Raw genomic sequence first — 27,120 nt, forward strand, 5'->3', positions numbered from 1 at the left:
AGCGAATGATGGAGAGGGAGAGATGGATATCTTTATAAGGAGGGAGAGAGAGAGATAATGTGAGTTGAAATGATGTGTTGTATTGAAAATTACTACTGTACAACTGCTTAAACTCTTAGCAATCTCCAATTGACTTCTTTGGAAGCTATGCAAAACCATGCATGTCTTGCATTTTGTATATTTCTGTCATTATTTACGAAAAATGAAAAGAATTGTTTGAAGATTTTGAAGTGTTTGTGATGATATTTCATTTACAATGATTATGTAACCTTCCTCGTCCTTGTCTCTTTTTTATCTTTTTTCTTGCCAGCTTCTCCTTTTTATTCTCAACATTTTGCTTTTTGCTAACTATTTTAAAGGGAAAATGATAGTAAAATACCATGTGAATTTCAAAGAGAGAAATAAAGTACCTGAATAAGCAAAATGACAAAGAAGGCATGAAGTACCAATCTGGAATTTTGATTTTTGGCCTAAAGACCGAATTGCCCTTATTATGTTTGAAAATTGAGGAGATAGAGAAAGGTAGAAACCGCCTCCTCCCGGCGAAAGCAATCCCCCCACTCGGCGAAAGAGAAACTGCCCCCACCTGGCGAAACCAATCCACCTACTCGGTGAAACTAATCCCTCCCCTCAGCGAAACTGAACCCCCCTACTCGACGAAACCAATCCCTCCACTCAACCAACCCGAACCCCCCCACTCGACGAAACTAAATCCAAGCTCCTCCAGTCATCGAAAAAGGTTCTCCGATTTGCAAGGGGATTTGTATGTAAGGGGATTTGCAAACTATTTTCAGGAAATGTAAAGCTGCCTGATTTTCAAGTATTGTTAAATCATTTACCCAGAATGTTACTACATGTATAACGAGATTTATAGCTCGTGAAGTGAATTTGACCACTTCTTCGAAGGGTTTTGACAACTTGTTTTGAGGGGCAGGGCAACTTTTCTCTATAAAAATATAATTCCATGTTGAATTTGACAAAACACATAGTGAGATTTACAACTTTTACAATGAGTGTTACTACATTTTCAATGGGATTTGTAACCTTTTGTGAGGGGCTGGCCAATGTTTCTGTCAAAAACTAAATAATTCTATGCTGAATTTTACAAAACACATAGTGGGAATAACAACTTTCACAGTGAGATTTACTACTTCTTCAATGGGTTTTGCAACCTTTTGTGAGGGGGTGGGCAACTTTTCTGTAAAAAACAAAACAATTTCACGCTGAATTTTACAAAACACATAGTGGGAATAACAACTTTCACAGTGAGATTTACTATTTTTTCACTGGGTTTTGCAACCTTTTGTGAGGGGCTGGGTAACGTTTCTATAAAAAACAAAACAATTCCACACTGAATTTTACAAAATATATATTGGGAATAACAACTTTCACAGTGATATTTACTATTTCTTCAATGGGCTTTGCAACCTTTTGTGAGGGGCGGGGTAAATTCTCTATAAAAAACAATACAATTTCATGCTGAATTTTATAAAACACATAGTGGTATTTACAACTTTCATGGTGAGAGTTACTACTTTGTGTAATGTAATGCACCATTCACAAAACAATATTTGCCAAAAACCAGCAGCCATATAACAGCAGATACATTACATATATTTAAATGACTGCACCTGAAGTACATCAAAGTAAACATTGAACCATTAACCTTCATACTAACTACATGTGTAATGGAATGTACCATTCACATAACAGTATTTACCAAAAACCAGTAGCCATATGACAGCAGATACATTACATATATTCAAATGACTGCACTCTACTCTTGCGACGATTACCAATTTCATCGACAGCACTTTACTCCTGTGACGGCTGCAATGTGATTTCGGAGAACCTTTTTCAGTGACCGGAGGAGCTTGGATTTAGTTTCACCGAGTGGGAGGATTGGTTTCTCCGAGTGGGGGGATTCGGTTTCACTAGCTGAGTGGAGGGATTGGTTTCGCCGAGTGGGGGGATTCGGTTTCACTAGCTGAGTGGAGGGATTCGGTTTCGCCAAGTGGGGGGGTTGCTTTCGCCGGGAGAAGGCGATTTCTCCCTTTCTTCATCTTCTCAGTTTTCAAACATAATAAGGGCAATTCGGTTATTAGGCCAAAAATCAAAATTCCAAATAGGTACCCAATGCCTTATTTGTCATTTTGCTTATTCAGGTACCTTATTTGTCTTTTTGAAATTCACATGGTATTTTACTGTCATTTTTCCTATTTTAAACGCCTTTATAATTAAAAGAATTAAACATTGTAGTTTCTTAAAAATTATCATATACTCCTCTAGTTTTATTTATAAGGTAGAGGGAAATTTTTTACAGAAATATCAATTTTATTTTTAATGTGTTATTATGTGGATTTTGTACCGTACTACTGTCAAGGTAAATTGTATATTGAATTAATTAAAAATTGTTATTTACTCTTTTAGTCCTATTTATAAATTACTTTTAACATATTTAATCAGAAAAAAGATCTTAACACTCATTAACTTTATCTTAAAATTTATAGGTTACGTTTTCCAATTTAAAATATAAGCTTGAAATAACTAAATCACACAAGTTAAAAAAGTTTTTAAAATTAATTAAAAATAATAAATATGTAAAACAATTTATTTTCCTAGAACACCCAAGATGAGTGGAACAAGTAGACTAAAAAAAGGCATATAACTAATTAGAGGTAAAAATGGAAAAAAAATAGATTAAATGATCAGATAAATTCAAATCGAAACTGATTAAAAAAAAACAAATCCTTTCAAAAATTTGAAGCCTATATTCTGAACAAGAAGGAGCATTTTACCCCTACAATCTAAAGTTCACATAATACTCCCTCTTCGTAAGTTTTAAATAATCAATTTGCATATAACAAAAAAAAGTAGTTAAAAGAAATTAATCGGTGAAGAAATATACTTCTCTTTCTAAATATGTCCTTACTTATGAGAAAAATAAGTGAGAGAGAGACAATAAATAAAAAGGAGCTTGGTAAAAGAGAAGGAATAAATAATTAAAAGTAAAATTAAAAAAAATTTTAAATATTAAAACAAATGTAAATTGAAACTTATAAAAAGGGACACACATCTCTCCCAAGTTGAAGCTTATAAATAAAAATGGAGAAAGTAATAAATAAGAGATAAAATTATATATTTATACAAAAATTTATTGGCGTACCTTGTAAATAGGATAACAAATTTTATATATCATAAATAAAACTAGAAGAATATGACAATTTTTTTGGGGGGAAAAACTGCAATGTTTAATTTTTTTTATTATAAAGATGTTTAAAATAAAAAAAAAAAATGAAGAAGAGAAAACGAAGGATGTGGAAGTGGGGACCACATGGGGGGGTGCCTGCTCAAAGTTAAAATGGTGCACCGGCGCTGCTTCAAAGCTGAGCATCAGGTGGTCATCAACGAGCACCTAATGTGGAAAGTGGACTCGCATCTAGTTTTCATTAACTTTATTCAGCACCTTGAAAATTTTGGCAAACACAGTGCTCCGAATTTCTGAGGCTTGGGTCAATTCTAGAACAGTAAATAATATAAAATTTTGGATGATTAAGATTTAAAAAAAAAAAGAATTAAATTACCTAAAGGAGTTAGCCAAAGCAAGGGAGGGTGACATCTCTCTCTCTCTCTGTACTATGAACATAAACAAGTTGATGAGGATCAACCAAACAAGGTTAGACTAGTCACTCGTTGAATAGTCAAAATGCTCCAAGCAACTCTTCTGATTCCGGCCCATTTATAGTTGGAGTGTGTTTCCAAAACTTTAGAACCTAAATTCTCATGATATAATTCCTTCTCTGTAAAAAAGTTAATGTCAAAGCTCGTATTTAAGAAGTCAGCATAGCAAAAGAGTTAATCAATATAAACAGTTTAAAACACTAGCTACAAATAATATGAGGCTAAGCTTTAAAACAAGAAATGGATGAAAAGTAAGATGGGCTGACAATTACTGATGCTGAAATTCAATTGTTTGTGTGCCAGGTATTCAAGATTGGAAATATTGTCCCTAATGCCTGTTCCGAGGCATTATTTCATAGCTGTTTCAGCGAATGGCATGTGGCCGCCATATGAAGTGAGTGAATATTCAATTCAAGGCATTTAAAACAAATTTCTAATTGTTTACTGATGGAGGCTTAGTTCCCAGTTTGTCCCTTGTAGCCCAAGGAATAATTTTGTTTTTGTCCCCTGCATGCTTTGGTATGTGATGACAGGTTTTTCATTCAAGTACTCATTCCGGTCATTTTTATAAGTCACTTCCAATATATTTCACATGGATTAAAAAGAATTTAAAGTTTATTAACTCTCATTTAAAATTTAGCAACTATTTAATTTTATCCTTATTTAATATATATTATATCTTATGTAAACAAAGCTAACACAATAATAAATAAAAAGTAAAATTATACATACATATAAAAAAACTCTCAATGTCCTATAAATAGGACGAAAAAATGTTTTCCCTCTTTGTATTATAAATAGGATCAGAGGAGTAACAAGCAATGAACTTGTACCTTAACATCCTCTGTTTGATTGGTTTGGCATCGTTCTTTGAATTTCTGGCCTGAACAAATTTTCATGCCTCGTTTCCACATTATCAGGTAACCAACAAAAAAACACCCCATATCACAAAACCATCTGAGGAAACAAAATTATGATACGCTTTCCGTAAAACAAAAGCTCTATCGAACAATAACAATTCTACTTTTTGTCTACACAAACTGATCGGATTTTGAGCTTCGCTTTGCCAGCATATCGAGTAAATTTTCACTTGCCTACTGTCAGATCTTATTTTCAGTATAAGTAAACTGATCAATTGATTCATCATTTAAAGTAAGAAACATTCAACTCATGATACAGAGCTAGCATAATTCAAGCAGCTATTGAACATAAGTGGAATTGCAGAACCGTAACTAAGTAACTATACAGAATGACTCACACGTGAGGACGTTGTACAAAAGAATGTAAAAGATTACAGAAAGCCTCAAACTGAAAGGAAGACAAACAAAAAGGGGGCAAAGGGGATTCCAACTTTTTACAAAGACCAAAATTACATCTTGAAAAAGAACAAGCATCTCCCACGTGGAAGGCTATCTGCTTTACCTACTATATCAGTAACTTGTCAACTTTCATGAAACCCAACCTGGTATGGTGATTGGAACTGCAAGAAATCAATGCTAATCACCCCAGGTTTTTTTGAACACTTAAAAAAACAAGGCCAGTGGTAAGTCTTCTGCTCCAGTAGGGTAGACTTTTGTAGCCCATTTTGATGTTAACACGTTAGATGGCATTCCAGTCAGCTACGTAAAAAAGGAGGCAAGCATAAAAAGGATGAATCAGCATTAGTCTTTAATTATTAGCAAAATAAAAGAATAAACGATAATAACTAGAAGAATTATAATTTTTATACAAGGTTGTCAAAGCTATATAAAACATTTCCTACGATCCCCAACTCATTCGATCTAATTATGTAGTGCCAGAGTTCTGTTACATGCTATCAGTGATTTTAATAACGTGACATTTATAATGTAATAGGTTATACATCCAGAGCAAAATAACAACACAAGAATAACAAATCAGGCATAAATTTGCATGTTAAAATTAGCATCTTGCAGAATAGCCCGCAATAGTACAGCCAGCCAGCGCCAACCAGAGGGCCAAACCAGAGAGTGGCAAAAAGGCCCTCACGTAAACAGTTTTTTTGCCCCCATGTAAACACTATACAATTTTGTTCATCCTAACCTACATCGTTCAGCAAGTCAAACAAGTTAGCTCACAGACCCAATCACATTCTTTCAACATTTGCTTTGTTATATGGTGCCTATTGTAAACAATCTCTGGCATATCCAGGAAGAGGCTAAAGAAATTTTCAAGCAAGATATAATACAAAAATACCAACAAATAGCCAGCAGTAGAAAGAAATATCAAATCTGAGGAATCCTGTGACAATACCACATTTTCCAGTTGTCAAAATAGAAAGACTCAAGCTTTGGCATGATGACAGAAAATATACGAGCAGCAAAAGTACCAAAATGAACGTAACATGTTAGAATGTCAATAAGGAAACAGAATAATAACAAACACAATTTGTTAAGAAAAAGAGCAAGGCCATAAACTCACAACAATAAGTAGCAAAAGATAAACTTTCTGTACCTGTGCCCTTTCAAGATGGATCTTGGAATATCCACTTCATAAGCAGATGCTTGCAAAGGAGTATGAAATGACTGGAATTAACCATTAGATAACGTTCTCAATTCCCAAGAACAATTCAATGGAACCTCAGTAGCTGAGCCCTGACTCTCAAGATTAGTGTCATTGTTACTGAGGAGGATTTTTGGTTTACTATCTGGAATTGGTTTTAACCTACAAACTCTCCTTCTATATTTCAAGAAATAGCGGTCAGGCTGTCCATTGCATCTTTCTTCCCCGGGCAACGCAGTCTCTGTCTGCTTGCGATCAAGATTCAATATGTTATATCCACTTATCTGCCTATCGGAACAACTTCCCTCCCCTTCCTTCATCAACTCTTCTCCAATCTCTTCTTTTGAATCACAATCAGCCATGCACTTTCCTTCTTTCGAACTGGTTCTCTTGTCACTCCCATCCATACAAACTGAGGGTTTCATTACATATTTATGGGAGTCCTTGTGCATGTTATTATCACTGGAAACTTCATGCTTCAAAAAATCACTTGAATTGCTTGGGTTAGGCCTCATGCAAGGTGAATCAGAACTAGAAGTCCCCACCTTTGGAGTATCTAAGTAACTTGAATTGAATAAGCAGCAACTAGACGGAGAGCTACTTACGGGCGGATACCACTCAACAACCTTATCAGCACCCATTTTGAGGCGCTCGTTTAAACTGTTCTCATCTCCGCTTGCTACTAAACTTAAAGCACTATTTGCAGCCTCGACTGCTCTTCTAGCAACCACAGCCTTCTTAACAGCCTCGTCTCTAGCCCTAGCAGCAACCTCAACCTTCTCGTCTACCACAAGATTTGCATCCTTAACCACATCCTCTAATGAAACCGCAGAATTTCCATCATCCGAAAACCTAGAAGCATCCTTTTCCAATACAATCCTATCCTTTTTCTTAACCTTCCCAGTCTTCATTCTTTTTCTTGAAAGAACCACTGATTTGGGAACCCAACAATCCACACAAACAGAAAATTCCGACCCAGAACAAGCATAAGACCATGGAGCAGTGTCTTTATACTTGGAAAAGCACTTTTTATGAACAGAATGCTTACATTGCTCACAACAAAAACAATCCGCAGACGATTCGGAAAAACAATACGAGCACATTCTTGAAGATTTAATGGATGAAAGACAATTTTTGCAGAGAAGAACTATGCGCCACTCGCTATTAAGGATGTGGAGTCTCTTCTTACCAGCGCAAACGTCAACTATGAAGCCACACGCATGGCATTTGTTCAAATTGGGCAAATCCCTAGTTTTCTTCTGCGATTGTAATGGGTTTTCAGGTTCTTCACGGCCTTGAGATTCCGAGCCACGAAACTTGAGATTGTCCGGGACCTTGATGGGACTTTGTCGGTGTTGCTCTATTCGTTTCTCCGGTTGAAGCAGCTTCATCGTCGAGGAAGTTCCGATGACATCGATCATCGGTGAGGTCTAATCTGACGATGGGAGAGACGAATCGTCAGCGAAGGCTGGGCACAGGCTCATCCGAAGGATTAAAATCTGTTATTAGGGTTTTATTTCCATGTACACAATTCAGAAGCCATTGAACGTTTACGGTCACGCCCTCGAACGCGAGTGGGATTCCATCAAGTTTGATTCAAAAATCAAGGAATGAACAGAATCACAAGAAGAATGAAAGAATCAATCAAGCATCATAAAGAATAAAAGAATAAGATAAAGTGACGGCATAAAGAATAAAATTAAAAAGAGATTTTAGCCAGAATAAATACTACCTTTTATTGATAAAAACCGTGTACATCCTTTTTTTTAAAAAAAAAAAAGTTTAGATAAATTAACTCACAATGACTTATCTATTAGGGCACACTTGAAACTCGAAATATTATTAAGATATTTATTTTTCTTTTTTTCTTTTTTGTTTTTTTTGTGTGGCGGACTTTGAATAATGCCTTGACCCTAGAGACGGTCTCAACAAAAGGAAATATAGTGATTGGTCCTCTACTCCTCTTTGCCCGATATGTTGAATATGAGGATTCATATCAGGATACAGGGATTGATGCTGTTAGAATTATTGGTGAAGCAGTGGAATTTGGAATGCCCTTGTGCTAGACCTCAGTGTATCAATTTGGTATGGGAACCGTTATTATGTCTCAATTGAAATTAGATTGTGAATGGTTCTTATAATTGAAGGAAATGACAAGAAAAGGAACTGGCATTCTGGTTTAAGGTTTTGCTGTATCAGTGAATTGCAGATGTCTGAATGGGTCTCTTGGGCACGCCGTATTGATGACCACGAATTTGCTTCAGGATTCATTTATTGTTGAGACAGATTGTAAGCTCATTTCTGAATTAATGTCTTAAGTGGTGAGTGGTTTTGTGGCAGCTTAATGCTGCACGTGTTGAACCTTGTAGGATCTTTAGGCAAGTTTCTTGTTTTCTAGTTTCACAGAGAAGTTAACAAAACTACAGATTGGGTTGCAGCATCACCGATGAAAAAGGGTTGTTTTCTTTGAACCCTCTCTAACAACTACCACTTCCGGTTTTTAATATAAGAACTAGTTGACTAATTTGAGTAAATTAAGAAAATTTATTAAGTTAATTATTTATAATAAAAAAATATTGTTTTTTTAAAATACCCTTATTAATCATGTGTGTTATCTACAACTACTATTTGATAAAATTTTTAACATATGTAACTACTATAATGATTACATTGAAAAAAGTAGATAAATATGAGGGATAAAATATATTGAAATTTCATAGTCCTCCGGTCCTAAATATAAGACCCCTTTTGTAGTGTAAATTACATTACAAAAAAAGTTTTATATTTAGAACCGGAGGAGTATTTAACACCAAATTGAACTTGGAGGTCTAGAAATCAAGGTGGTTCGGCTTCCTCCTCTACTATTACACAATTGGACTTGGAGGCCTAGAGTTACTGATGGCTCCTGTTGCAGTCTGGGTGTTGTGTGTGCAGCGCGCACTTTGTTGTCGTCCCTTCGGTAGTCAGTCAGCATTTTGTCAGTAAAAATCAGACATGGACTTCTGATGCAAGTGTTTCATTTTCCTCAGTTGTTACATGATCCTTGCAAAATTTAAGTGTATAATCCTTGTGTAATGCTAAATTTGAAAGAAAACTTGCATTTATCAGCAGAACATTGGCCATATGATATTCTTCAAGTTTTAGAGAGATGACTCTGAATACATGTGTGCACGATGAAAAACAGACAAAATCTGAGTATCTTGGCATATGTAGAGCAGCTGTGACGCACAATTCAGATATTACAACAAACCCACTTATTCAAAAGGTCAGAATCATCAACACCAAAAACTCAATATTGGATCCAACCTTCCAAAGTCAAAACTTTCCAAGAGATACAATTTCACAGGATTTTATTAATCAATATCTAAGGTTACCCTGTTTTAAAAATTTCGTAGCAACCACAGCAAAAGCCCATACATGCAGGCGTATGGTTTTTGAGTCCAAAATCAAGTGTCTACGAGTAGTTATTTGAAAATGAAAAATCTGAGAAGCTGGTGATACACTAAAGTCTCTCCCGTTACTTCAGTTTGGAGAATAGCTTTGGTGCAGCCTGCATTGTATGATTAAAGTTTAGTACAGAATATGTAGAAGCATACAGCGAAAAGTTTGATAATAGAATTATAAAGTAATACGTACACATTTGTCAACACATGACCAATAATCAAAATATTGCCCGGTGCAGTGTTTGTGCCCGGAATCATCACCTCCGATTCTTTTAACGCATGCCTGTAGCAAGTAGAAGGAGGTTAACTTTACAGCAATCATCAATATGATGGTGCTAGCATTCGAACCCTGAACCCAATGGTTCAACTGCCCATCATGTTTCACCATGCAGACCAACCTTGCTAAGTCGGATTACTTTACAGCAAAGTAACAATTACATTTGAATAAATAGAAGATAAGGAAGAATGAAGGATTAACAATGTCGCGCGGGGACTTCAAGATGATCCTTGTTCCTGAAGGTGGAATGGAGAATAAACAACAACAGCTTTTAACTCCCAAATTACGTTCTTCATCATCACAACTCACGGCATCTATTCAACTATTATATCAATATGTGTGTTGTTCCATACTCTAGCAAGAGTTGCAATAATTTCATTTCTTTGGATGGGTTTTTTCTTCTCTTGTATTCTACAGACAATATAAACATCCTTTCTTTGTATTATTTGAATGGTGAGTTGGGACTCTTGTCTATCTAAGTAAAGGTCAATGAATAATATCATTATGTATCATAAGCGTGCAATAAGATTTTGCTTTGATAGATGCACTTAGCAATTTGGCCACTTTGACATTTAGCACAAGAAAATTAATTAAAAAATAATTGTAAAATCAAATAACAGTTATTCAGTAAGAAGCAAAAGCAAATCATTTTTTACTCAAGTCCTCAACCTCAATTAAACAAACATATGATCAAAGAAATGTAATTCAAAACGCTAACCTGATATTCAATTAATGGTTTCACACACTTCGGTTTGCAAGAGTCCTCATAATATCTCTTCTGATCAACAGGTTCTTCGTCAGCCCTAAATTTACAATAAAACAGATTATCAGTCCGCATGTCGAGTAGAAAAGTCATCTAAAAACCCCCCGGGGGGGGGGGAGCCAGAGAGCAGACAAATTTCAAAAGTGGTTGCAATGTTCATGAGACACCATCCAAAACTTACACATTCTGAAAACCATGAATTCGGCACCCATAAAACCTTGGACATCAAATATATAATGAAATTTATCTAAAGCTTCCTCTGCAGTAGTATTAAATCCTTCTGTATGAGTGTAGGAGAAAATATGATGAATGCAAATACAATATGGTGGCTTCCCAAGGGTATAAGGGATCATTTTTAAGTATGGAGGAGCAGAATCCAATTCATTGGCCAAATCAAATTTAGAAATCAGATTAATATTAATAGTATATTAAGAAGGATAAATGCACAAATTTAACAAACTTTAGGCCACCAAGGGAAGGGGAAAAATACATCAAAATGACAGCCAGAACCCAATTTCAGCAACTGCAAAGAAATACACAGTAAGAAGCTTCCTTAAACTAAATCAGAAAATCACGGATCAGCCAAAGAAAAATCCCAACATATGCACTCCAGTGTTTAATTCCTATGAGATCAATTTTCCATTAATTAAGCAGTAATGAAACCTATGCGAGGAGTGCAAAACGTGTTCCCGAATCAGCATCACCATCTATTTATTGAACTTGTGATAACATAACAGAACGTCCAAAACAAAAAAGATAAAATTGCAGCGAATTGCAAACCCTAGATAGGCAAAACGCTACTCTCCAAGAAGCATTGCGTTCAAATCAACAACCAAAATAGATCTGATCCAGACGAGAAAAACAAAGAAAGAAGGAAACTTTGAGGCGTACATTGCAACTAGAATCACAGCGAACAGATCTTGGCGTGGCAGTGGTCACACACTGCCTGCGACGATGTTTTGGTTCAGCCAAGCACGAGTTTCGGATCAAGCTCGACGTAGATGTCAGCAGGTTGGGCACGGGTCGACCCGAATTTGAGATTTGGTGCCATCGGGTCTCCATGAAAAAGAACAAAACAGCTTCATGGTCCATAATACTCTCTCCGTTCCTTATTATAAGAGACGAATAACCGAATTACGTTAATAAAAAAAACAGTTAAAATTAGTTAAGAACAATCAATGCCTAAAAAATATAATTTTTTTTTCAAAAATGCTCTCATTAATAAGGAGAGGGAGCATGAGAGAAAACAATTAAATTATTGAAAGAAAGAGAAGTGAGAGGGAGGGAGTGTGAGTTGGAGACAATAAATATGGGTAAAATAGCAAATCAACACAAAAAAGTAGAGATAACTTTTAAGTGTCTCTTATATATAAGAACATGCCATGAGCATCAAATGTCTTTTATAATAAGGAACGGAGGGAGTATTAAACATTAAAGGGTGTTTGGATGGAAACTAAACCATGATTTTAAAAATACTTTTACGATTTACAAAACAAATTAAAAATTTCTCCTCATGCGATACACAAGGTGATATGTGACACATGATTAGATTTGAAATAAGTGAAAGATCTTTATAAGGTGTAACATATTTGATTCAATTAGAATGTTATTCTATTTGTATTCTTAGCCACTTCTTATTGAAATAATTATGATATGTTTTTCTTGAAAATTTATAACGTTCTATGTATTTTTAAAAATATAACATTTCTTCTATAAAATAAAATAATAAAAAATAAGGCATATGTATGTGGATTGTATCTATGGCTCCTCTTATTTCAAGAAATTCTCATTTCTCGCCGCTCCAAAATATTCTTCTTTTGCTATGTGTAAAGTTGAATGGATTAAATTATTATTAATAACCCAGTATAATTATATGAGAAACTGATACAGGAGATAAAAAGACGCATCAAATTGAAATAAATTTTGATAATAAATAAAATATGGATGTACAACCCGACCCATTTAAACATTAATAGGTATTATAAGATTTCATAAGTATATTAGATATGTGAAGAAGAAGTTTGTTTTATTTTATAGAAAAGTACTTTTAAGAAGCAATATTGGTAATAGTCAAACGCCCTCCAAGCACGAAGCGAGGGTAGCTCAGGTGGCAGAGCGTCAGACGGAAGATCTGCAGGTCGCGTGTTCGATCCACGTTCATCGCAATTAATGAAATTTTTACATGGAAGCACCGCGATTTCTCTTCGTTCCCAGGATCAAATCTCTAATTCACACAACATTCGAACACTTTTACTCTCAAGCAGAGTTGTTATTCTCCGTGTCAGTTGGAAATGCAGGAACGAAGCTGTGCATCATGAGGAGAAGTAAAGTTGAATCACTGGCTATAACGATGGGAGTTAATTTAGATGCAGTTTCAGCAATGGCATTAATGATGTTCTATCAAAAAGCCTATATGACTGATTTCTTTACTGATTCTTCGAATTCACAAGGACTTGCTTAATGCTAGTTTTCAATGGCGGAGGGATAGTTCCATATCAGAAAATCAAGTTCTCCAATCTTCATTTGTGAATTGCTTTGTTAATAGAGATCTCTGCATCTTCTGCTACGCGAGGAACAGGTTACTAGCACACTATAAGAATTTTCTCGTGCCTGCTCTGCTAATATCATATGCCTTCATCTGATTGTCCAAGTCAAATCTTTTCAATATTGTTTCTTTTCTAGTTTCTAGTGATATATGGATGCTTTTGAGTATCATCTGACATGGGGCCTCTACCCTGAATTTTAAGGTGTTGTTTTCTTTTGAAAAACATAATATCCCAAACACAAGAGTTAATTGAAAATTTATTTTAATTCTAAATATAAAATGTAAAATGTGAATTCATTTTGTTTCTAAATTTTTAGTTTTTTTTTTTTTCCAAACTAGCACATATATATTAACAGAGTTTAATGGAGGTGGATTTAATGTAAATAATGAGAAGAGATACTTTAAAGAAACTTTTTACTTAATTTTTTTAATCTATATAATTAGGCATCACTCCTATATTTAAGATCAGTATGGAGTTTCCAGATCTCCTCCTCGTTTTGTTAAGATGATTTTTTTTTGCAATTTTTTGTCAAGATGTTGCAATTTTGAGTGGCGATTTTATACGTAGCTTGGTTTGACTTTGAGTGTTGATTGTTGCTCTGATTTTTCAAAAACAAGTTCCATATGAGAAGAAGATGGAGTTTGGCACATGCTAAAATAAATATTTTTACGTAAATCGGGACATATTTATTTTGAAATATGTAAAATCACTCTCAAGAAAGTTAATTGAAAACCCCCCTTCCGGGAAAAAGAAGGGAAATTGCTCATGGTTTACACAAAGGAAAAAATTCCTTACCAAACTAAGTTATAACTTTTTATCGGAATTATTCATGATCTTAACTAATATTGAGATAAGGAGACTAGGAAGATAAAACTTTAATCAGATTGTATAGAAGTGATTACAATGCTTATAAAGGGCTATGATAATCCCCATTGGTTTACATAAGGAATGGTGGGTTATATTATATTGAATTATGCTCTCTATTCATATAGTTTGGTTGACAATTTGATCACCATCTATTTCTGTCAAGAAGTGGACATTAATGAAAGAGACTAAAAGCTGCTGATTGGCAATGGCAATGGCAATGGATTTCAGTCTTTTATTAATAAAGGGTTATAATACAAATTGATTCAGAAAATTTAAAATAGCAGGAATATTTTTTTTTATCTTTTGTCACCAAAAAAAAATTAATATGAATTGTTAAAATAATGACATGGACGGTTAATATTTTTAATAGTAAGAAGTAATATTGCTACAGCTTTACATTTTTTGAGTGAACTTGCATCCTAAAAAATTTTTGATTACCCAACACTTCTAAGTAAAAACTTTCAGAATAAATTTATATATCAACTTATTGCATATCATGACAAACTTTCCATGAAACCAAATATAGGGGGAAAAGAGTGGATTTATTATAATAAAATATGTTATTCATCAAAATATCTATGTGAGGCATACGTGGAGATGCTTATTTAATTTCAACTTGATCTTCATTTTATCACTTGTCCATTTCATTCGTCACTTGCCTTGGAATATAGTCAAACTTTTCCAAGTTAAATACTTAACTTAGCCGGTTGATGAAACCTTCAAATTTTGTTGGCCCAAAAACAAAAAAACAAGAATCCTTCAATTTTTATTTATTCTTGAACAAGACTTCTGTTCTGGACCGGGAATAATTTTGAGCAAGACTTTCTTAGACTTTCATTCAGTAATTTTAATATTTAGATTTTTTAAATTGACAACATATTAATTTTAACATTTGTTGTTGGTTATTTTAGAATACTACACATTATTTTGTATTTAAATCATATTTTTAATATTACTAATTTTTTTAATAAAAGCATAATGCCAAAAAATGTATTTTCTTTATATATGCATATAATTAAATGTATTTTCTTTACATAACATAAGCCTAATCAAACATTTGATTTAACCCTTTACATCAGGATAACATGTAATATACTTTGGAATACTGCAAAATGCATATGACAATAAACTTTTTGAATTTTCAGTTTTTTAAATAAATTTAATGCTATTAATTTATTTATTATTTTACTAATAAAATGTGAGGCCTCAGTTCAGTGGCTTGCTTCCATTTATTGTCAAATTCAAGGCGTCATCTATGCATAATTTTTTTGACCTGGCTCATACATAATTCAAAGTAAGGGATTATAATCACTTAAAATTTGACCAAGTTATTAAAAAAAAATTTATACACACAAAATAAGGAAATTTTGTGAATGATATATCATCCTCTGTTAGATGAGGATTTGTGGCTCTTCTTCAACTTGGGAGATGGAAAATCTCTTTCTGGAAAGGATGGGAACCTTGGGTGTGAAGAAGAGAACTACTCCCTTTGATCCTTATTATAAGGTTGAAATTTTATTTTATTTTTTTATAGGATATTGTTATAGTTTTAATGAGTATTAATTTTTTTCAATATATACCCATATTTAATAAGAGTACTAAGAGTATAAAAATTAATATGATCTTGAAATTTAATTAATGTAGTCAATAAAAGTAATATTAAAAATCACTTAAAATTTATAACAGATTTAATATTTTTAATTGTTTTTATTGGTATGATCAAATTAGTCATTTCTTATGATAAAAATAAGAGAGAGTCTTGAAGTCAGGTGGCCAAGGAGATGGGAGTGTTTGTTTTAGTTGTAGAGTGCACCTATTGGCAATTTCTTTTCAGAGAAGGTTTGGTTTGAATAAAGTTAGGCAGGGGTTTTCCCCAGTTTTGCCAACCAAACAACAAAAAAGGGCAAACTAGGTCAAAATATAAAAATTTCAAAAAAATTATTATTAAAATTCATATAAATAATCGAAATTTGCTTGTTGCATATCTTTGTAATACTCTTTCAAAGTGGTTTGTGCTAACTTAAAATTATATACTTAATTATAAGTAATTCATGTGCTCTTGAGATTGTTAATGGGAAGCCAATTTTCATATTCCACAAACATTTTTTATAACTTAATACATTACTCTTCTGTTCAATTTATAGGACAGAAAAAAATAAAATGCTTTTTCTTAATATTAATCATTTTACTAGATTTATTATATAACTGCACCTACAATTTTATTCTTAATTTATTATTTCATGAACTATTTTTTTCAGCTTTTATTAAAGTTTATGTATTAAATAAATAAAAATTAAAAATTTATTAAATTTTAAAATAAAATTAATTAAATATAAGATTTACAATTATAAATAAAGTTTAAAAAATTGTAGTATTACGTGGGGAAAAAAATATATATTAAGACAAGCTTATCGGAACCCTTGAACGGTTCAGACTTCAGAGTTCAGACTTCAAAGAAGGGCAGAACATTCAAGAAGTGGTGTCCAGATCACCCTCACTGGGGCCCACATCAACAGCCGCACTTGCTATCGTGGCATTTTTGGCTGATAAGGAACTTGTTTGGATTCCAATATTCACATTCCGCGGAAAATGTCACGCCGCTCTTTACTCTGCCTTGTTCGGATTCCAGAACAAGTCCTTGCCATTTCCTTCGCGATTCCACTTTTGACCTTTCCTGATAGCTCGGGATCTGTTTTCCTTCCGAGCCAAACACCACCGAGTCATGGCCCAAAGCATTCCAACCTGCATTTGCGTTTCATTTCACTCGCATTTCAATGTCATTTAACGCTCTGCTCAGTGCTCATGGAATATAAAGTTCATCTGATGCTCCTCCTCCCAATGCTCTGGTGCTGCCGCTACCTCTTCGCCGAGCTGCTTCCTCGACCGTCCCGTACCTGCGAACCAGTGATTTCGAGTTCCGTTTAGGAAGGTGAGTTTGGATCTTCCTTGTATTTTTTTCGGTGAGTTTTGCTATCCTTGAATTCAGGTTGTACAGTTGCTTTTTTTTTAATGAGTTGTTCAGTTCCTGGATCCGTGATTCTTTGCTGGGTTTTCTGTTCTATTTTGTGGATCGAAAAATTTCCGATCTTTACTTGCTTTAGCTGATCGAGATCTATTCTGTCGCTGTAATTGGTTTTGGGTTGATTTGGTTCTTACTAGATTTGAAGTAAGATTTCTCTCATGAATTTGATTTGATTTTTTGCCGCTTTTTGGCTATTGCTGGATGATCAATTGACGATGATTTGTCAATTCGCCGATTGACGTGTTAAATGGTTTTTTAATAAATTTTATGCGTTTTGTGGCTGTGTTCTGCTTCGCGTATTGCTGATCTTTGAGGCTTCTGGGGTTTTCTTAGAATCCTGCATGTAGGTGCTGAGTCATGGTGTTATGTGAAGTGAAGCACAATGGTTTTGATTCTTAATTGTTTGAAAGTATATTGCAAAAACTGTGTTCTGGTGAACTAGCGTTTTTGGCAACTTAAATTCTATGCATTGGTATTACAATTGTGTAGAAAAAGCCTCAAACAGGGTTTCTCGAGTTATTTACAAACCCGCTTTATTCCCGTAAACAACTTTTAATTCTGGCACATTCTGAGGATTATTAATTATAGTCCTACTTAACCTTGTTTGTATTTTGTGCAGATCATAGAAGATGGCTGACGCTGAGGACATTCAACCTCTTGTTGTTGACAATGGAACTGGAATGGTCAAGGTTAGGGAATTTGTTGAGCTAGAATATTAAGATGTTTTTTTAAATAAAAAAGATTAGAAGTTGTGCTTAATTGCACTATACTTAGCATATCTTCCATTTATTGAGATCTCAGTTGATGTTATTTAATTTTGGAATTAAAAAAAAAAAATTCTTTACTTGGTGCCTAGATGCCATGAAGTATGGTTGTTTTTTTTTCCCCATTTTTTCCTAATTTTCACTTGGCCCATGCTTGACTTATCTTTTCTGAACGCTTGCAGGCTGGCTTTGCTGGTGATGATGCCCCAAGGGCCGTTTTCCCCAGCATTGTTGGACGACCACGTCACACTGGTGTTATGGTTGGGATGGGTCAGAAGGATGCTTACGTGGGTGATGAAGCCCAATCAAAAAGAGGTATACTTACCTTGAAGTATCCCATAGAGCATGGTATAGTCAGCAACTGGGACGATATGGAGAAGATTTGGCATCATACATTTTACAATGAGCTTCGTGTTGCTCCCGAAGAACACCCAGTACTTCTTACTGAGGCACCACTCAATCCCAAGGCTAACAGAGAGAAGATGACTCAAATTATGTTTGAGACTTTCAATGTGCCTGCTATGTATGTTGCTATCCAGGCTGTCTTGTCTCTCTATGCTAGTGGACGTACAACAGGTTTGTTATTGTTGTGGGTTTTGCTTTATATTTGTTGCATGGTAACTTGGGTTAGTCCCAGAAAACAATTTTGAAACATGAAAACGTTGTTCACAAGGGTTTGGAGTTCATTTGATTCACATTTTCGATCTTTATGACTGGCCTTAGATTTCCTTACCTGTTTTTGTGTTGGTTTTGTAAATAGGTATCGTGCTTGATTCTGGTGATGGTGTGAGCCACACGGTACCCATATATGAAGGGTATGCTCTCCCTCATGCAATTCTGAGGTTGGACCTTGCTGGTCGTGATTTAACAGAGTACCTGATGAAAATTCTTACGGAGAGAGGATACTCTTTTACCACCTCTGCCGAACGGGAAATTGTCCGTGATGTGAAGGAGAAATTGGCATACGTTGCCCTTGATTTTGAACAAGAATTGGAGACTGCCAAGAGTAGTTCAGCAGTGGAGAAGAGTTATGAATTACCTGATGGACAAGTCATTACCATAGGAGCTGAGAGGTTCCGATGCCCGGAAGTACTATTCCAGCCTTCTCTAATTGGTATGGAGGCCACTGGAATCCATGAAACTACCTACAACTCCATCATGAAATGTGATGTTGATATTAGGAAGGATCTGTATGGAAATATTGTGCTCAGTGGTGGCTCAACAATGTTCCCTGGAATCGCTGATCGTATGAGCAAAGAAATCACTGCTCTTGCTCCAAGCAGCATGAAAATCAAGGTGGTCGCACCACCTGAGAGGAAATACAGTGTCTGGATTGGTGGTTCTATCCTGGCATCACTTAGCACTTTCCAACAGGTTGGCTCCCCCCTTCCCCATGTGTTTGATTAGTAGTAACTAGAATGGATTCATGCGTGACCGTCCTTTTGTGTGCTTTGCTAATATTCCTTTTAATACAGATGTGGATCTCAAAGGGTGAATACGATGAATCTGGTCCAGCTATTGTTCACAGGAAGTGCTTCTAAGTTGAGTCGAGTGGAGAAGGACGGAGTTCTTCACCCAGTCTGGTTTCATATTTCACTAGTCAAGTTTGGTTGACTTATTGATGCGTTGGCTTTTCAATAGAGGAGATATATCTAGTGGAATGGATGATCGGGTTTGTAAGTTGAGTATGTTATATGTTTTCTCATTAGGTCCTTAGAAGCCAGACTTTTATGCAGTTGGCAGATGGTATTGGTACTATGTAGGTTTTGTCTGATTTGATTTTTTTCTCCCCCTTTCAACCTTTTTTTTTAATGGTTTGGTCATGAATTTAGGTGCCTTGAGTTTGGAGGACTACAAGTTTTGTCATCCCGGATGGGAATTTTTGAGTCGGTTCTGTTTATATTAAATTATTAATTGTATGGTTAATGGGACTTTTGAGTTTGCTATGATTGTTTTGTCTTTCGTCGATGTTATTTTCTACTCCCTCTTGTTAATCTTATTTGGATGCTCGTTGGCATTGAAAGCTCTTTAATGAATATGCAATGTTTATATGAACTGATCTATTGTGATTGGCGAACAGTCTGAATTACTGTCGGATTGGTATTTCTGCTGATGGAGATTTTTTTAAATTTATTATTACTTCCTAAGAAATGAAATTTACACATTAGCGGGAGAAATGATCCTACTGACCAGATCCGTTCTTTTGGCTAGTTAGTGGCTTTTCCAGAAGTATGGTGGAAAGTGACGCAAACATGGCACGTTCTGCAGCTTATTAATGTGAGGCGCATACTGAACAGCTTCTCCTAATGCCAATGCCTCCGCCATCATCACACAGCTATCATTGCACTTCTTTTAAATTGCTGAGTTAAACTTAAAAGCAAGAGGCTAAAAATATATTTTAGAAACTTAAAAAAAAACTAAATTAAAATTTAATGTAAAATCATGGAATTAAACATGGCTGGAGATCTTTTACCCGCATTCTTTTCTTCAAATGTAATGTTCCTTGTGATTTTTTTTTCTACGTATAGTTATTTTCCTATTACGGGCAATCTTATTAGATAGGTCGGGTTTGAACTTGGTTAACGTTGTATTTGAAAAAGAGAATGCAGATACAAGATCAACACCCATGTTTTTAGTTCCATATAATTAATTTGATTACCGTGATCTCACTTTGTTTTGAACAATTTTTTTTTTTCTGTGAGCAAAAATATCCACTGGACTGCGGACTGCCAGGGGCGCGCTACATTTTGCATATTTTATTTTGTTTTAGGGGTTGGGGGTTTACTTTTACTAAAATTTTCGTTTCATTTAATTCATTTGTGAAGAATTTTTTTCCTACCCTAAGAATCTTTAATATCGCCTAAAATATCTAATATTTCTCTATTAAATTTTTAAAGCGTTAAATAAATACTTTTAAACGTTGGCATTAAAAATGAGAGTACTATTTAACAGAAAGCTATTTATTGGCCCAAGAAGAACACAGTTTTTTTTTTGGTATTGTTTATATAAATACATTTACACACACACACACACAAACATATATATATATATATATATTATAAAAGATATATTTACATTTTTCCAAGAAGTATCTCATACCCTTTCTTCAAGAATATTTAATGACATATTATACACTCTTTTATCCTGATCATTTCCAGCGACATTATTTTGTATTTTTTTGGTCCATACGCTCTATTCAAAGTATAAATAAAGTGCCCTAATGCGATTGTTGCCATCATCTTTGCCTACTTGCTCTCTGAACCCAAAAAAGTTCAATTTTTTTTATTTATAGAAAAAGTCATAATAAGATTCTAAAAAAGAAATATAATCATTAGAAGTTTCATAACAAATCAGCAGCAAGTAATAATAAATTTCAATGCAATAATAACAAGTCCATATGATCCACTTGTTGACAGGACATTTTCATAATTATATGTATTTTTTCTTGGAACCTTGTATTGATTTTCCCTTTCTTTTAATGAAAATATTGTACTGTTAAAATAATTAAATTCATGTAACAAAGTACTTTCCCTCCTCAAATTATACACAACCAGACATATGTCAAGTTGGATTTTAACATGTAAAATTAGGCTGAGATTGGATTTAATTACATGACTTGTATTTGAAAAAAAAAATCTCATGTGTTCATTAAATAAACAAACAAACCCTTCCAAAAACCATTTGCAGATTCTGCCACATATTGGATCCCTAGTTGAATTAAAGTAGGTGTAATCTTCCCTAAAAGTCACTTTAATTAATTTTTAGTCCAAATTTGATCTTAACTTACGCCATAAATGCAATAGTAAATCAAATTGTGCTGTTCTGTGAATCTTTTTGGTGTTTCATCCGAATTGTTGCTCATCTTAAACTCTTTTCACTAATCGATTGCAAAAGTTAGAGCAACAGAGGGTGAATATCATTGTAAGTCCTTACAATTTAATCTAATTTTGATTTTAGTCCTCGTAGTTTCGAATCATTGATTTTGACTCTTGATCTGAGTTTGAATATAGGGACCAAAACCAAAACTGGTTAAAAGCATAGAAATCATTTGTTAAATTCAGAAAAAAAGTTATGAAACTTTGGAGAACAAAGTCTAAATTTGATCAAAACCATAAATACTAACAATAGTATATAACCCAATAATATAATTATTTAGCATTCTTTAATTGTCACTATATGTTTTTTTGTCCGGTTATGCAATGGAGCCTCAACTCAAAACATGATTAAACAAAAAGTAAATAAAGCACCAAATATTGATCTCCTAGCTTGGAATTTCCTGAACAACCTCATTGTACAGCGATTTTTATTTGTCTCAAAACCCTTTAATTAATTAAACACTTTGTGACCTTTTTTCATAAATATAATGAATCTGCTGCTTCAAACTAAAATGAATCCTAATATTACTCTCTCCGTTCCTTAAGAGACATTTGATGCTTATGGCATGTTTCCATATATAAGAGACACTTAAAAGTTGTTTCTATTTTTTTTTATTGATTTCCTATTTTACCCCTATTTATTTTGTCTCCAACTCATACTCTCTCTCCCTCCCACTTCTCTTTCTTTTAATAATTTAATTGTTCTCTCTCATACTCTCTCCTTATTAATAGGGGCATTGTTGGAAAAAACATTATACTTTTTACACATTAAGTGTCTTCAACTAATTTTAACTGTTTTTTTATCAACGTAATTTGGTTATTTGCCTTTTATAATAAGGAACGGAGGGAGTAGGTAATAATATGCTCTTTAAATTAGAAAAAAGAAAGATATGCCATAACTCATGATAAACATATTTGGTAAATAGTATAGTTTGGTTATATCAAGCATATTCTCTTCGGCATCGTACGAAGTTTAAAAAATAAGCTTCATTAATTATAACTCATGATAAATGTAATATGGCTTGTTATATATATAATATAATAATGATATAGGTGATTATGAATGAACGTTAATTACACATTTTATTTCACAAATCACCCTTTGCTTTTCTCTGAAGGGAAGAAAGAAGGTTTTGTGAAATGGCCAAGGGATTTTGTATTTATTTATTTTTCATTAGTAAATGTCGCAGTTAGGCCCGAGTTTAAGTAATTCTTCAAAATGTAAACTCATTTTTAGATTTAATATTCAGCATAAAGTTTTATATATTGATGCTATAAAGCAAGATGCTAGAAAATATTAAAAATTTAGTTATACGAGTCAAAGCAAAATCAATTTCATTTTCAATGCTAAAACGTGGCTCACGGTCTATATTCAATGTGCCTATTTTTGTTAATATTATAGTCGCCCCAGTTTTTAATATAAGAATTAATTAAGGAGTTAAATTTGATTATAAATAATGAAATATAAGATTTTGATTTACTTCATATCTCATATTTGCTAATTTTTTAAACTAGTTTACCTCACTGGTAAAATAATATGTAGTATGATAAAATAATATGTTTAGATACTCTGAAAGCATTTATAAATGAGTACTCACAGTAACTAAAAGTTTTTTTTGCTCCTACATACCCTAAAAGTTTTTTTTTATAGCAAAAATACCTTGTTATTCGTCGTTAAGTTTGACTGTTAAAATATGTAGTTTGACAAATACTTTTAACAGTCAAACTTAATAGCAGATAACGATTTAAGTTAAAAATGCTACCAAAATAAAATTTTCAGAGCTTAAAAAAGCCAAAATAAATTTTCAAGTACTAGACGCTCCTTCGTTGATACTTTCAAAATATTTAAGCTCCTTATTTCTTTATTTAACTTTTTAATCTACTCATGTTTAGTAGAAAATGTTTCATTTAGCATAATAATGTTTTAAATTTTGCTTGTCTCTCTTTCATATGGTTGAGATTCTGCTTTTCTGCTAGAGCTCTGTATAGGGGGAAAAAAACAGAGAAAGAATTAATAATTCTACAGTTCCTTTTTTAAAATTAAATATTACATTGTCTAATCTTGTAACCGAAAGGTGAAAGATATGCCATAATTTAAATTTTAAAGAAAATATTCTTACAATGACTATAATTGACTGAAAATCTTTTATTTAATTTCATAGACCCTTATTCTAATGTTAATTTTCTATGTGTGTGCATATGCGTTTTTATGGATATTATTTTATCCTTTAATTCTTCAAACGAATTTGAAAACTCTGAAATAAAGAATTATATGATTACTAAGATTCATCTGACTTTGTGTTTCAACTTTAAACTAAAGATCCTCCCATCACCAACAAATTAATAATTGTAGAACTGCCAAATTTTATTATAAAAATTAATTTTTACACTACAACAACTGGAATATGCCTAAGAATATTCCGTCAAATAACATTGATATTATTGTTATGCTCTTTTGTAGAATCTTTAAATTGATTTAATTTAAATGATTTCATGCTATTTAATATTTGATAGTTTACGCACTATTACAAATCTGTTTTCATTTTATGTAAAATTTTTTAAGACGAAAATTATTGAGATTTCAAAAGAAAAATAATTCAGTCCAAAATTTAAATGAAATAAATCTACTGAAAAATAACAATACAATTTTTTTAAGTTTAAATAGTCCTAAATGTGTGAATATAATAACTTTTGTAAATCACAAAGGGTTCTTGGAGATACTACAAAATGAAAAGCCAGGTTAAGCACATCGCTTGTCTAGAGAGCTGAAATAGCCATCAATTATTTATTCTTTAAAATTTTTTATATGTTATGACAAGGGTTGAATATCTAAAATAATTGTCAAAAGAAAATAACTTTTTGTTTGCAATTTGAAAGAAATGAATTTTGATTTTCTACAAGTTGCCCAAGAAGAGAAATATTTTCCCTCATGCCCAAACAATAAACCATCGCTCCATCTTTCAATAATTCATCATTGGCATAAAATCTAGAGTAAACGAAGTTGCCAGTTCAACCTTTTATAAATATAATATGTGTGTGAATTTATTTGTTGAGTGAAGAATGACAAAAAAAAAATAAAATTAACAATAAAATATGAATTCTCTCTAGTTTTAAATATAAGAATTAGTTGTGTTGTTAAAATCAGAAAAAAAAAATTTCTTTTTTCACATTGTATGATGACTGAAATATTTAAAATATTAAATGTCATTTTGTGGCAAAACAAATGCATTATCATGAGAGCAGAGAGTGCATAACTTTGATGCATGCAATATAATGTAAATGGCCCACCAAATATATAATAAAAGCCAAGAGTTTTGAATGCATTGTCTAAAGCAAATGAGGTTGGTTGATTGCCCACAATCACAGCCTGTGATTGCCAATCAAACATAGCTGTAACCATCCCAAAAATGATTCCTCAAAGCAACTATATATATTATAATAAAAGCAGCAACAACATTGCCTAAAATAACTCATGAACAACCATAATTGATTTATCAAAAAAAAAAAAAAATCCCAACCCATATGCCAAACTAGCCTTCCATATCACAAAAAGGCCCTTCATTTTCCCCATTCTCCTTCAAACCATTTCTTCTTCAAGGCTTTGCAACTGAGAATTGTTGGAATGGGAAACTGTGGAAGTGCGCCAAAGACTAGTGAAGGAGCAGCCCCGGCACCGGAAAGGGATGAGGCAGCTGCCGCCGGCAAGACTCAGGCGGAGGAGGCCCCTTCTGCCTCTGATGAAAAGTCTCTCAGCACTCTGTTAACTGAGGTATTTTACTATGAATCCAAGCTCTGTATAAGAATCTGAAATGAGTCACTCTGTTCATTTATGCCCATGGTTCTCTGAATATTCTTTTATATCTATATATATATATAGAGAGAGAGAGAGAGAGGGGTATTGATACTTGGGTTAAATTTCCTTGAACATCTCCAACAAGTTCATGAACTTGCCTGGTTCTTTATCCCTAAAACAAATGTGCACATTCATAGCTTCTGACAGTCATAAAGGTTAGTGATGGAAGATGTCCAGAAAGACAGAGGAATAAAAGAGATGCTAAATAGTACATTAAAAAAGAAGTGGTATACATAATCATATTCTTTCATCTTAATATCTGTGCAATTATATCATTTTACATGATTAAAGCTATACTTTAATGATTCTATTGAGTCTGGAGAAAATCGAGAGGTGATTGTTTTTTTTTTTTCAATTTCAAGAATCAAATTCAACTTTTCCATAAAAAGTTTAGTTTCAAGGTGCTTTTTTTTAATTTGTAATTTGTACTAAACTTTTTTTTTTTTGTAAAATGAGTAATGAAATTCATACAACTTGAAACCCTTTATTTCTTTCCTCTTTTTCTAGTTTGGTTTTGAAATCGTCATCAATACAGGATTTTGATTCTTGGGTGAGTAATGATTTTGTGATGTGTGTGTTGGCATAATGGAAGAAGGAAACAAAGGATGCAGAGGAACCTAAGAAGGAAGAGGCCAAAACAGAGGAGGCGAAGCCTCAAGAAGCAGAGAAGCCCAGAACAGAGGAAGCAGAAGACAGAGGAAGCAAGGAAGAGAAAAAACCAGAGTGATGAAGAAGAAGAAGACGAAGATGATACTGGATATTTTATATCCCACAAAGTTAAATCAATCAATCCGTTAATGTAAAACCTAAAAGAGTTCTTTTATTTCTTTCTCTGTTTTTTTGTTTTTTTTTTTTGGTTTTATTCTTCAACCTTTGGTCTTGCCTTTTTTCATCTGGATGGAATTTGTATGAAAATTTGGAGATTTCAATATCTGGGTCATCAGCATTTGTTCTTGGAGCAATAGTAATGAACAATGAATGCAACAAAATTCTGCAAAATACATCTGCCTTGATCTGCAAAGAGGTAACTATTTTGTCTTGCTTGTTTTATTATACTAGGCATTAAGATTATCTTCTGTGCCTTCAAGAAGTGCACGGGAAAAACGATGACGTTTTATCACTTTTTGATCAAGTTTTGATCTAACTATGCCTTGTTAACTGCCTTCAAGGCTTGATATAATCTAGCTCAATCTGCTAAGCCGCTTGCAATTTTATAAGTGTTTTTTTTTCCCAACACAAATCAAAAAATGGCCTAAATTTGACATGGGACAAAAAGAATACTATTACCTCTAAATTCTTTTAAGGGTAAGGTACTTAAAATGTCTTAAAATTATTCACAAAGGAGCATACAGCATTTAGAAGTTTTTTTTTTGTTCTTAAGTTTGACTATTAAATTATGTGATTTGATTAATGTTTTTAATGATCAAATTTAACGGTGAATAACAGTTCATGATAGAAACACTACGAAATAAAACTTTCAGTTCCAAAGCACATAAGAGCCAAAAAAAA

At 33.4% G+C, this 27,120-nt stretch overlaps 4 protein-coding genes and 1 non-coding gene across 6 annotated transcripts; 3 read left to right on the forward strand and 2 right to left on the reverse strand.

The window, feature by feature from the left end:
* Positions 1–4,791: 4,791 nt before the first annotated feature.
* On the reverse strand, positions 4,792–7,676 carry LOC114752989 (uncharacterized). Its single transcript, XM_028941664.1, has 2 exons — positions 6,154–7,676; positions 4,792–5,300 (listed from the first exon to the last, which is right to left on the reverse strand). The coding sequence occupies exon 1, from the start codon at positions 7,620–7,622 to the stop codon at positions 6,231–6,233; it is 1,392 nt and encodes a 463-aa protein (XP_028797497.1). The 5' UTR covers positions 7,623–7,676; the 3' UTR covers positions 4,792–5,300; positions 6,154–6,230.
* A 1,699-nt stretch (positions 7,677–9,375) lies between these two features.
* Positions 9,376–11,671, reverse strand: LOC114752992 (cytochrome b-c1 complex subunit 6-like). The gene is made up of 4 exons (XM_028941669.1): positions 11,576–11,671; positions 10,640–10,724; positions 9,838–9,927; positions 9,376–9,751 (listed from the first exon to the last, which is right to left on the reverse strand). Coding segments are annotated over exons 1-4 (210 nt in total). The 5' UTR covers positions 11,578–11,671; the 3' UTR covers positions 9,376–9,718.
* Positions 11,672–12,776: 1,105 nt separating this feature from the next.
* Positions 12,777–12,849, forward strand: TRNAF-GAA (transfer RNA phenylalanine (anticodon GAA)). Its single transcript has one exon. It is a non-coding gene; the product is annotated as a tRNA-Phe (tRNA).
* A 4,076-nt stretch (positions 12,850–16,925) lies between these two features.
* Positions 16,926–19,902, forward strand: LOC114752990 (actin-101). The gene is made up of 5 exons (XM_028941666.1): positions 16,926–17,026; positions 17,739–17,808; positions 18,066–18,459; positions 18,644–19,257; positions 19,359–19,902. The coding sequence occupies exons 2-5, from the start codon at positions 17,749–17,751 to the stop codon at positions 19,422–19,424; spliced, it is 1,134 nt and encodes a 377-aa protein (XP_028797499.1). The 5' UTR covers positions 16,926–17,026; positions 17,739–17,748; the 3' UTR covers positions 19,425–19,902.
* Positions 19,903–25,256: 5,354 nt separating this feature from the next.
* LOC114752991 (phosphatidylinositol transfer protein sfh5-like) lies at positions 25,257–26,645 on the forward strand. Of its 2 annotated transcripts, none has more exons than XM_028941668.1 (2): positions 25,257–25,527; positions 26,207–26,645. In XM_028941668.1, exons 1-2 carry the CDS (start codon positions 25,381–25,383, stop codon positions 26,336–26,338), a joined length of 279 nt encoding a protein of 92 aa, XP_028797501.1. In that variant the 5' UTR covers positions 25,257–25,380; the 3' UTR covers positions 26,339–26,645. The 2 variants fall into 2 exon arrangements, with proteins under 2 accessions (XP_028797501.1, XP_028797500.1); XM_028941667.1 differs by having other exon boundaries at positions 25,261–25,527; positions 26,204–26,645.
* Positions 26,646–27,120: the final 475 nt, after the last annotated feature.

This window comes from Neltuma alba, unplaced genomic scaffold (genome assembly GCF_004799145.2).
Source record: "Neltuma alba isolate B1F8T4 unplaced genomic scaffold, ASM479914v2 tig00007628_pilon, whole genome shotgun sequence".
Classification (NCBI taxonomy): Eukaryota; Viridiplantae; Streptophyta; class Magnoliopsida; order Fabales; family Fabaceae; genus Neltuma; species Neltuma alba.